This window comes from Hakea prostrata, chromosome 2 (assembly GCF_041222555.1).
Source record: "Hakea prostrata isolate BN-2017 chromosome 2, UWA_Hpros_2, whole genome shotgun sequence".
In the NCBI taxonomy this organism is placed as follows: Eukaryota; Viridiplantae; Streptophyta; class Magnoliopsida; order Proteales; family Proteaceae; genus Hakea; species Hakea prostrata.
In genome coordinates, this window is record NC_142601.1 from 23,959,992 (window position 1) to 23,972,680 (window position 12,689).

Consider the following 12,689-nt stretch of genomic DNA (forward strand, 5'->3'; position numbering starts at 1 on the left):
TGCCTAAAGAAATGCGAGGGGACCTGCCGTGCAAGATGAAGTTTTTAGAGATTGTGTAGGTGAAGATGTCCATGGTCGAGTACGGATGTGTGGAGTTGGAATAACTCCAACACAAGTACATGGGACAGCAAGAGAGCTCAACAAGTCATATGTTAAAGAAAATACACAATTGCGGGCTAAGATACACACATTAGAGGCAACAACATCGGCACAGGCTGAAGAGATAGCTAGTCAGGCTAAAGAGATATCTTCGCTCCAGGGTGGCTACTCTTCGCTCAGGGCTGACATAGAGTTCCTAATGCAAGACCGACGACGTACTTGAGGTGAGTATGGTTCTTACTTTCAATATCCTTGCTTGATCCCTATTCTTGGTTTTGATTTTTCTCTAGTTGAAACATTATCTTTAGGTTCAAGTTCCATAGATAGAATGTCCTTCCGCTTCATCTTTGGGTGCCTTTGTCAATCATGCATTATCATTCTGCTTGCAATTATATCTTGATAAGTTAAATCAGTAGTTTTAGATGCCAATTCTGTCATAACTATCTATAGAATCACTGGCAGCATGACTGTCACTGGGTCTAGTTGCCCCAAGGAGTTGGATGATGCATGGACCAAGGCACCACCTTGTCCACTCAAACACATGATTTATATCTTTGATGCCTAGCACATATTTTATGTGCAGGGAAAACAGATAGTAGGATCCATTTCATCAGTAACTTACCCATTTGCAAGAACAGAATATATCTTGATGTGATGCTTGTCCTATTGAAATCAGAATTGGTGACTGTATCAAATGCTTTTGTAATATTTAAATTTTAGTTTTTGGTCTGCAGGTTATCAATTACAAAGAAAAATGGTGAAGATCTGTTCATAATGGGTTCATACACCTCTGTTCCTCTCTCTCTCTCACTACTCCCTGGGGCCTCTAGGATTAATATGCTAAATATTTTCCTTTATCAAGTCAATACAGCATTCAAATGTGATATGGTGTGCCCCTTCAAATGACTGAATTATTGGTTTGTGTTTGATGTTCTGGAATGTGGGGTATGGTCTGAATTGAAATAGGTTTAGGTTTCAGAGTAGTAAGAAAATAATTTGCAAAAAGTTCGGAGGAAGAAGATGAAGTGCGGAATTTTTCTGAACTAGGGAAACTAGGTTTAATTGGGAGAATAATAGTAGAACTAAGGGTGGTGTGATCCTAGGGAGAGAAAAGGAAAGTTAAAGGTGCTGGGGGAAAAGGAGACTAGAGGGCATTGGGTTTTGAAGCTGCTACAGGGGAGGAGAGGGGGTAGGGGAGCTGTAGGGTTAGAGGAGAGGTGGGGGGAGGGGAGGGTGATAAGGGTGCTGTTGGGGGTGGGGAAGGGCTTGAAAGGGTCCGAGTGGAGGGAGGGGGGGGTTCCTAGACCTTGTGCAAAACAGGGGAAGGGAGGGGGAGGGCTGTGAGAGTGATAGGAGGCAAGGAATGTGGGTGGGGGAATTCCGTGCTTATGTGGCTGCTGGTGGAGTGACTAAAGGCTTCTTGTTGAATGCTTGAAGATTGCTGGAATGAAGAAGAAGAAGCTCCATAGAATCAGCAAGGTTCGGGGGTGGCATTTCTTTAAGGGATTTGAAAGGCTTTGTGAAAGCCAGGGAGATTAATACCTTGATTTATTTATGATAAGATCATGGCAATATTGTGTTGATGTTAATATACATCCTTGCATGACTAGATTTTCTTTGATTGGAACAAGTTAAACCTATTGAGCAAATGGTATTCCGGATATGAGTCTTAGGTCTTAGACCCTTTGAAAGATATTAAGTTTGAATTCTCTTTCATTTGCTACTGTGAAATTGCCACATTGAGCTATTGATTCAGCTCTGTTCAACTTCTTTGTTGTTCCCTCATAATATGAATGAAATGTGAATGCAAATCAGTAATTTCTTCTTTCTATCCTGTACAGTCAAGGAGCTATAGTAAACTTGCTTGAACTGGTGATGTTGCATAATGATGGATATGATGAAGCTGCGTTCATTTAAATCTCATAATCATCTGCATCTTCATAACCTTCATCTTCCTTTCCCCCCCTTCTCCCCTCCCCCTTCTCTTTTGGGCTCTTCCCCCTCTCTACCACAAACCCACAAACGTTTAAGATCTCTTCAAAAAATGGGGGGGGGCCCCCCCCCTCTCCCCCCCCCCCCCCGCCCCCCCTCCCGCCCACCCGAGCCCCCCCCCTTTGGTTTTTGCTTGGTGGCCCCTCTCCCCCCCCACCCCCCCGCGCGCACAGATGGCCCGCCCCGCGGCGGGGGGGGGGGCCCCCCCCCCCCCCCCCCCCCCCCCCCCCTTCCCCCCCCCGCCTCCCGAGTGTGATCCACAGCCCGAAGATCAGGTATCGAGTAATCAACCTCCCACATAAACAATAACATAATCATGAACAATAACAATAAAAGTGCGGAAGATAAACCATAGATCCAATAAGGAAAGAATGAATCATAAATAAATCAGAGTACTAGATATAATCAAAGTGTCAAAAACAGATAAGTAAAGTGAGGCAAAATCCCACTCTACAACCAGCGGAAAAGTAGCTCTAAAAGAGAATAAACTAGACAAAATCTAATCCCAGTAGCAAGTACAATGGGTAACTAAATTGTTCTCCACTTTATAGACAACATCCCTATAAGTATAAATCTCGTAAACAGCACAAGGGCGCTTCCACTCAATGGTCGGACTAAGCATCGTACGGAGCATAACCACTCGCGGGATCTTCAGTGTAATTGTTGTAACCGCAATCACCTTCTTGGAGATATGCCTCTTCTCCTTGCGCTTCTTCATAGGGGCCGTCATAATATTCAGTACCTGCAGAATAGTCTAACAAACATTGTACAATAAAGGAATGAGTTTCAAAGAAACTCGGTAAGGCGATTAAATCCATAATAACATAAATGGCGGGATTTCGGAACAAACATAAATGCAATATGATATGAGACAAGCAATGAATGAATGAATCTAACTCTATATATGCTGGTCTCTATTGGCAGACATGCTTTAAGTCATAGCACCATACTTCTTTAGGAAGGTCTAAATCACTCATCATCAGTTGGTAATGGGTCCGGCATCCCTCGGGACATTCCATGGCTGGGGGTTAAGTCACCACTCTCTCACATCACCATTGGTCTAAGTACCGGCGCATGTCAGGGTTAAAACCTAGCCAAATGCAAGTCTTCTACTTAGTTACATCAAGTCGGATCCGGATACGTCCATTCCTCGTCCCCGACGATCCTTTCCGGTATCCTTCACACTAGAGTCCTCATAGTCCCTGACTACGGACTCATCAACCCTATTGATCATCCACATATGGTAAATGGGAAGCTCTCACGTCCTCTCACGGGTTGGTTACCGGTCTTAAGCGCCCGTGAGCCCAAGTCTAACCATATGCAACCCTACCAATAAATGGCCCCCACAATGTGATTCCTGTCCTCTCACGGGTTGGTTACCGGTCTTGAGCGCCCATGAATCCCCATTGCTACCACGGGTCGTTCGGTCTCAATACCCCTCCGATTAGGGTCTGACATAACAGGACATCCTAGCCAAACACTACTAGACAATCCTAGATATGTCATCCAACAGTTTAGGAAGGTGTCCAGAGGGCATCTCCGGAAACATCCCATAATATTCCCGTAGTAGTCCAAGGACAGAAGTGTCAAAAGGACACCTCTCCTTTCCAAACCATACTTAAGCATACACATGCATCAATTCATATCATCACATATATGGTAACTTCATATATGGAAAGAAATCAATAATTGCAATCACCTTGTATATAATTGGTAAGTAAATTATACATGAGTCAATTCATTATGAATAAGTAATGCTACTGTAATCAAAGTTATGCAACAGTAGTATATCATTGTAAGAATCTAATTAAGGAAACATATCAATGATATTCAAATATAGAAACTAGATTCATGCTATCTATGCAATTAAGGAAATAACCATCCTTACCTTTTATAACTCGCAAAAGAATCCTAAGAAATCAAGTAAGATCTTGGCAAACTTGAGAAGAAGGTCCTAAACAAGTGCATACAACATATTAGGAAAGATCCCTAACAGGAAAAATACCAAAACATCCAAAACAGACCAATTCTGGAGTTGCTGTACTCATTGGTCGAGTGGATTGGTCGACTGGTCCAATCGACCAATGCGAGACGATAGCCAAAAAAAAAGAGTTTTAAGATATGAAATCCGAATTTGGTGGTTCAAAAGGGTACTAATCAAGGGGTAAACTACATCAGTAGTATCCTAACATATAGGGGACCTCAAAACACTAATCCAATCAAGCCATCAAGATCCAAATTAGGAAACAAAAAGTTACCATAATTAGATCAACCATGGATCTTGAAGAATTCAAGGTAGAAATCAAAGACAAGAACAATAGGAGGATGGATCATTGCTTCAGGTAAAGATATCATGAAAAACATACTTAGATCTTCAAGGAAATAGGCTTAAAAGCATAAATCTAAATAAGGAAACAAAACCTACCATATATGTAACTATCATGATTCATGAAGAACACATAGTATGGTAGAAGAGAACAACTAGAGGTTGATAGATCATGGATCATGAAAAGAAAACACAGCATTTGACTACTAACATGATCAATATAGAAGATCCAAGGAGATCAAAATTCAAATAAGAAGTTAAACAAAGATTAGATCATGGTTTGATCATGATTCCTTCAAAAGCTTGCAATGATCATGGTTAAGATCATTGTTCTAGCCATTAATCCTTAGGATGATCATGAGAGACAAGTCCAGAGATGTTTGCAACAGAGAATGCAGCATCTCCTCTACTGTCTCAACTCAAAAAGGAAAGAAAATCAGAGATGGAGGAGAAGAAGAGAGTGTAGACATACCTTTTGATGCAAAAGGAAGAGTTTCGACGAAGATCCGTCAAGAAAATCACCAAGGATACAAGGGAGATGACTTGCATAGGTCTTTGGTTCGTTCCAAAGAGTTTGGAGGCAGCAAATATGAAGTGGACTCGAGATTGGACTTAAATAGAGCAAGAAAAACCTAATTGCCAAAGACAGCACTCATTGGTCGAGTGGATTGGTCGACTGGCCCAGTCGACCAATCAGTCGGCCAATGCTTGACAAGAATTCCAAAACAGGGAATTGAAGGCCCAGATCAAATCCAATCCTAAAGGGGTTTTGCACACATATCAAGTGACTTACCTAATAGGTAGAAATGCCTTCAAACCAAGATAGAGAGCACTCCAAGTCCATCAACTAATCCAATCTTCATCAAGATTCAGTTTCCATAAATAGAACTTCATCATCAACTCTCATGGATTCAAAGCCAGACACCAAGTCCTCCACTGGGATGGCCCAAAGCTGACTTCTTACTTTACTTCGGGTCACTGGACCTACAAATAACAAGGTTTCCGGGTCAAGGTTAGGGCTGGGTTTTACAACCATAATAAGCTATCATTGCAGAAAAGACTTCACTGTTTAGTTCCAAAGCTTCTCTACTCCTGGGAAAATGCTAAGCGCCACTTATCTTGGAAGTAATTACTTGTTCCAAATATGAAACTGGAGAGTTGGATAAGGGAGATTTACTACGGACCAAAGCTAAACTGCAGATTGCACAGGGGGTCGATTCTGAGAATGATGTTAACACATATGTACATCCGCTTGTCGTTCTTGAAGTTCGTGAGGATTACAGAATTGGGTAGGCTGTGTAGCTCAACTGCTCAAGTATAATTCTGATTCTTCTTAATGTTGACTTAGTTTTTTAGACTATGGTGATGGTCTTTGCACTACTAGCCATTCTTAATTTGTATAAACTGTATGATAGATTTTTGTGCTGTAACAAGAAAGTTCTGTATTCTAATTTGGATCAAGAAAGTTCTACTTGAAAATTTTGAGTTCTAGTGTTGCATTACTCTATTGGGATATTGTCTACCTGTTTTCTTCGCCATCTTGATGATGCTCAGTTGTACATTTGAAGTCAGAAAAGTTTCTCAGTGTGGATCGAGCATGTGGAACAAGCACAACTGATTCTCAAAAAAAAAAAAGAAAGAGAGAGTATTTGCGACGGTAGAAAATACCGTAGCAAAAAAGACAAAGACGTGGCCCCTAAACAAACTATTTGTTACGGTAATATAATATCGTAGTGTATAGTGAAATAGTTGCCACGGTTGATACCGTAGGATATACTTGAGAGGCTAAAGCTAACAGAACCGACCCCCACAAATTTCTGTCGTAAGTGCTTACGACGGCTTTCCAGCCGACGGAAAGTTGCCGTCGGGTACATGTATTTGCCACGGTATCTGGGCTTTTGCCATGGTAAATTTCCGTGGCAAAAGCCATTTTTTGTTGTAGCTAGAGAGAGAATGTGTGGAGAAAAAAATAAAATAATAGAAGCAGGGAAAGTGGAGAGAAAGAATAAATTAAAAAAATAAAACTTAACTTTGAGTTACACGTACTGAAGGTGGAGAAGAAAGAGAAAGAGTCGAAGAAGGAAAGAAAAAAAAAACATTTAGAGAAGTGATTTGAGTTAATTAAGGAAAAAAATAAAATAAATTAGTGAAAGGTATAGAAAGTGGGGGGAGAGAGAAAACTAATTAGAGAAATAAATAAAATTCTAAAAAAATATATGAAATCTTCTAGAAATTAGAAAATCCTAATCTTTGACTACTTGTGGGCGCCATACATTCATTCAGTTACAATAAAGAAAAGTAAAATAAAAATCCTAATCTAATTTTGTAAGATATCCTAGATTTGCCCATAATTGCATCTCTAGCCCATCATGCTCCAATTCAGGCTCACTTTCGCACTTGAGAATTTGAACGGACCTCTTGACATGTAAAAATCGCATGTTTCATACCCAAAACTCCAGATATTCGCTCAAGTCCTAAAAATTCATAAAATTTGCAAAAACAACATAAAACCCAAGGTAGCTCCACTCTAAATGTGTAAAATACATGTTTTATGTTCTAATATTTCACACATAAATGTGCTCATCACTTCTCGTTTATTATATGTGGATGACCAATAGGGTTAAGAGTCTATGTGGCGGGAAGGAAACGGTGACTCTAGGGGGAACGATACCGGAAAGGATTGCGGGAAGCGAGGAATAGACGTATCCGACCCTAAAGTAGATGTGACTCAGTAGATGACTTGTACTGGGTTAAGATTAACCCTGACACCATTAATACTCATACCAATGGTGGTGACCGATAGTGTTGACCTACCCCAGCCATGGAATGTCCAGAAAGGATGCCTTGGCCCAACTACCACAGAGAACCTAATAGACCGAGAAGATTGAGGGAGAGTGATTTGAGACCTACCTAGAGGAATATGGTGATTTATCTTAATGCGTGTCTACCAATAGAGACCAACATACTTAGAGTTAGAAGCATGCTTGCATTCATTGTTTCATATCATTGCATCATGCTTGTTTTGCTTTTGTATCTTGTTCCTATTATTGAGATTGTGAATGTTTATAATTGTTAATTGTGTTAGTGTGCTATGTCATTATATGATTTCTCTAGCTTACCGTGGGACTTGTGGAATCACACCTTCAGGTATCGCGGTTAGGGTACTGGCTGGGGAGATGTGACATGAAGAAATACCGTCATTTCCATAGGGATTATGGACATTACACTAATGAGTGTAGGCATCTGAAGTCGAATATTGAAAGGTTAATATCCTAGGGACATTTGGCAAATTATATAAAGCGTTGGGAGGATGATCGAGAAAGAAGAACAACTAGAAAAAAGAGGAGAGAATGATTGAGAAGTAGAGACCATCGGCCTGAAGCTTCCAACTCCAAAAAAGGGAAGGACATAGCAGGGACCAGTCATTCCACTATCCTCACAATATTCGTAGGGCTTGAGCTTGAATCCCTTAGAAAGCTATAAGCAAAATCAAAATTTGTGAATCGGGAGAGGTGATCAAGAAAAGAAGAAGACCGAACAGTGAGGAGAACATTGTATTCAATGATGAAGATGGAAAAGGTGTGTGTGCTCTGCACGATGATGTGATTGTGATAAAAGTGGAGATTGGCTGTCGGAAGGTACATCAGGTGCTGGTAGATATAGGATCTTAAATAGACCTTTTGTCTTATGAAGCGTATCAAAAGTTAAAGATGGAGGAAGACTTGTTGAAGCCAACCTCAACCCTCCTATATGGCTTTGTTGGATCCTTGGCCACGGTAGAAGGATTGGTACAATTGGACCTAACAATTGGAACCTTTCCAAAAGAAACAACAATTCGGGTAAACTTTTTGGTGGTTTGGGAACTCCCTGCATATAATGTCATCCTCGGGAGGCCATCCCTCACAAACTAGGAGATGTAGTGTCAACCAAGCACATGAAGATTAAATTCTCGACCAGCAACGGTATAACAACCCCCGTATTTCTAACCCGAAATTTGTATTGTAGGTCTGACAACCCGAAGGTCAAGCCGGAATAAGTTGTGGAGTATTCGAATTGAAATCCATGATCCATATTTTGAGTCCATGGATCTGGATTGTGAAATACAGCCCTAACCTTAACTAGGAAACCCTGTTGTTTGTAGCTCCAAAGACCCGAAGTAAAGGAAGAAGTCAACTATGGGCCATCTCAGTGGAAGACATGGTGTTTGACCCAGAACCCATGGAAGTTGATGATGGTGTTCCATACTTGTAAGCTTTAGCGGATTTGGAAATGAAACTGCACCTTGATGAAGATGAGATTAGTTAACGGACCTAAAGCCTAGTTGGACATGATTTGAAGGCATTCCTCTATATTAGGTAAGTCATATGTTGAGTTGAGAGAAGCCCATTGGATTTGGAAGAGGTTTGGACCTTGATATCCCTGTTTAGGCCTTGCTAACATGCTTGGTTGATTGGCTGGTCAACTCGGCCATTTGACCAGCCAATCGACCAACAGGGAGCAAATCTTTGAAGGAAAAGGAAAAAAAATGTGAAGGGAACTTTGAGAAGTTTGTAATAGTCCCATTTCCTTTTAACATTATAAAAATCCAATAAAATCTACACCCCCTAAACCTGAATTCCTAGTTAAGCTTGATAGTAATGACCCCGATTATGGTTCGAAAACTGACACGCCCCAGTATGACCCAAGACCGGACTGGACTGAATACCCGACGGGTTGTACTAGGTCTAACTTTTTTGCCAATAACCCAAATGGGCGTGACAAAGACTGGTCCAGCCCATCCAATTGACCCCCCTAAATGACAAGTGATGGAGCTTCAAAACCAAGACCTCTTTGGCCCTTACTACTTCTATATAGGAGGCTATAATCACTATGCCGAAGCATACATTATACAAAGATAGCATTTCACATCATTCCCCAATTTCAAATAATCTTCAATCATATTCTTTGAAACAGTAAAACTTACCTTCACGCTGGTCCCCTCAACATGTTATCATCAATAAATTTCTTCCCACTCCATGTCAGTGATCCATATGGGTAGGAAGTAGAGCGTCTAATGTCGAACTGTTACGCGAAACCATGGCAGGGGAGAAGAGGGAAAAGGGAAATGCTAGTAATGAATCAAAAACAAGATCAGATGATCCTCAAAAGCTAAATTGGGTACCTTTATTTTCCTTTATTGGTGTTTACTAGGAAAAATAGGAACACGAAGTATACAGACATCAACGCTTGTTATATCTACAAATCAAATTAGAACAAAAGATCGAAAAGAAATAATCAGAATGACAAATTAGCACAGTTAAAGGTTCCGTTTTATGCATCTTTACAAGCATAGATGAGCAAAGAGAACTCAACTTTCCCCTGTTCTTTCTGTATCAATTTCTCCTCCAACCACAACCTACTATCAAATCCACTTCTTGTCCTAAACATAAAAACAGCATAACCAGATGCAGGATTAAAGAACCAGTCATGAACATCCCACATCAAATCCACTAACAACCCATCGACAAAAATTATTTGATTTCCTCTGAAATTCCATTGTAATCTCTTCACACGAATCACTTTCTTCTTATCAATAGAGACAGAGAGAACTGGATACTTGTATCCCTCATCTTCACAGCAACACCTGATGAGTATATCATGAGCTGTTCCAGTGTCGCAGAATTTAGCCTTGGTAGAATAAATAGTGTTTCCAGAAAAATGTTCTCTTCTGCAAACAAGAGAAGATTGGGCAAGTGGGATTCCAGTTTTGTACTTTTTGGTGATCACTTCTGTCATATCTCCAAGGAGAAGGCCAAGCTCTGAATCAATCACCACCACCACATAAAACCCACTTGTGGGTTCAGGCCCTGAAGCGTATTTGGCAGTGGAAAGATCCCAGAAAGCTTCAATTTTGGAATTGCAGGATTCAAATGAACGATTACCCTTCTTTTTCCTGAAAAATCGAGAGTTTGTGTTAACTTTGAGAGAAGATGATGATGGGTCATCTCCAACATTGATGCTGAGGCCTTGGCCCATGAGATTTGCAGACCAAGTGACTGTGACCAGAAGCTGCGATTGTGTGGAGAGCTTGATTTTGTAGTGACAGGTTACTGCATTTTGGATCGAAGGAATTAAGCTTTGAGGACGACATGCTTGAGTTGCAGAGGCGGAACAAGATGAATCAGCTACTTTAATGGCGTATTCGCTGAAACAAGCTGCCATATCTGTCATTGCAGAGACTTATAGAAACAGTTAGACCAAAAAGAAATCGGAGATGAAGTTAAACCTCTGAAAAATGAATCTTAGAAACAGGAAAAGAAAGAGAAAAAAAACAGAGACAAAGATTTGAAGGGCTAAAGATTAGATCTTTTCCCTTACCTTCAATTCCTCTTCTCACATACAGATCGCCTGAACCAAAGTACTTTTTCCAATCTAAACTGTTTTCTGTTCTTGTTGGTGCGCTTTTTGAGAGACATGACCTGCAAGGAAGAGATAAATGAAGGAAAAGGAGAAACCCAGGTTGTAGGGCAACCTCTCTATCTATTAAATATGATTCCCTTACAGAGAAAAAAGATTTGCAGATTCTGAAGTTAGAATGAAATGAAGCTTTTCTAGTTGGGTTAGTTTCTTTTCTTTCCTTACTTTCCTTTGGCCAGTTCATGAAGGATCCTAAGGAACAAGATTTTAAATTCACCCAAAAATATATATTAATTAAAGTAATAAAAAATATAAATTGAATTGGACCCGGTCCAATCATGCCAATGTTGATATATGATATATCATACATGTCTATGTCTGCTAGAAAATATGGAGAGGGCTTCCGTCGACGGCAATGCTAGAGGAATTTGCACGTCAACAACAATAATAGTGTAGAGAATGATATCATCCATGTTTGGAAAGAAAATGATATATTTTTTTTTTTGTACTGGTGCTTTTTTAATACTGGAAATGAAACGTCTTCGGATGGGTGCGAACCCAAGATCTTCCCAAAAAAATGATAATTTTTTAGTAATGATCACTTTACTTGACCAATCAAATAGGATCAGAATAGAATAGTCAATAACTAAAGCAATTGAAAAAAGAAAAGAAAAAAAAGCGACCAATAAAGCAATTTATCTTCTCTAACCACTGATGTTGTAGAAAATCACCAATATTGTTTGAACCAAGTATATTCGAAAATCTAACTTCATGTCAAATTGAATTGAACCCAAATTGTAAGAGTAGGCAAGCCTCAACATCTCCACCTATATATTGATTTTCATCCTGAAAGAAATTTCAAATGATAAGTTAAACTAAAAATTTTTAAAGAAAAATCATTTTATAAGTAATAATAATTCTTTGTTCGACCATTTTTTTTGGGATATTTAATGCAACCATTAGCAATGCCATAACATCTAATCATTTTAGAGTAAAAAAAACATCTCATCATGTAAAATTACACTACATAAAAATCCATTTTTGTATAAATGTAGCCAACAACCCAAAATCGTCGTAAAAAATAAAGGCTGACGATTACCTATTGGCGTCACGGACGATAGTTTTTTAGCACCGACTGGAAAAGAAAAATATGCGATGATTTGTAAAGGTGTTTTTGCTACAATGATATATGCGTGGGCAATTAACACATTTTGGAAAATTAGGTTGTTGGGCAACAATTTAAAATCGTAGCAGAAAACTATATTTGGTGATGGTTTGTCGTAAGTTGTCGGGTAAAATACCTATATGGCTACGATTACAGAAAAAAGCGTCGCCAAAAATACTTTAGAAAAAGAATTTAAGAAAATCATCATTGATCCTAAGCTAGAAGAAACATACACTTGAAGTGGCAAGTAACATTTAAAATTATCAACTCTAAGTCATAAGACGATTGAGTAAAGTAGACATTTGTATAATATTCAAAAACTGGAAAAGAAATTGTTTCATTTTGAGACACTCTATCCTTTAAGACATGGATGGAATACTTGGGGATAGATACTACCCAACACCTTGGCACTAGGTATGCAAAATGAACATATTATCCCCAAGTACACGCACATGCTTACATAATATTCTCTCACCAAAAGCCAAAAGCCAAAAGTCAAAAGCCCAAAACCAAAAACCAAAAACCAAAACAAAAAGAATGAAACCCCCATATTCTAAATGGAAACATTGTGAAGTGTCATGTGTGGGAAGATATACAAGCAATTATACACAAAAGTGTGTGTGGGTTGGGGGGTGAGGATCTCAAACAAATTCAAACTTCAAAAGAAGCTTTACAAATTTGCACTTCTCACCCTTGCAAAATTTGGAATTG

The 12,689-nt window shown here is 39.5% G+C and overlaps 1 protein-coding gene across 1 annotated transcript; it reads right to left on the reverse strand.

Annotated features, from left to right (window-relative positions):
- Positions 1 to 9,263: 9,263 nt before the first annotated feature.
- Positions 9,264 to 11,049, reverse strand: LOC149024120 (uncharacterized). Its single transcript, XM_089142891.1, has 2 exons — positions 10,775 to 11,049; positions 9,264 to 10,620 (listed from the first exon to the last, which is right to left on the reverse strand). The coding sequence occupies exon 2, from the start codon at positions 10,616 to 10,618 to the stop codon at positions 9,728 to 9,730; it is 891 nt and encodes a 296-aa protein (XP_088999017.1). The 5' UTR covers positions 10,619 to 10,620; positions 10,775 to 11,049; the 3' UTR covers positions 9,264 to 9,727.
- Between the last annotated feature and the right edge of the window lie 1,640 nt (positions 11,050 to 12,689).

What these genes read in the sequence shown, in the direction of transcription:
- LOC149024120 (XM_089142891.1), bottom strand. Translation starts at nt 10,618, where the DNA reads ATGGCAGCTTGTTTCAGCGAATACGCCATTAAAGTAGCTGATTCATCT.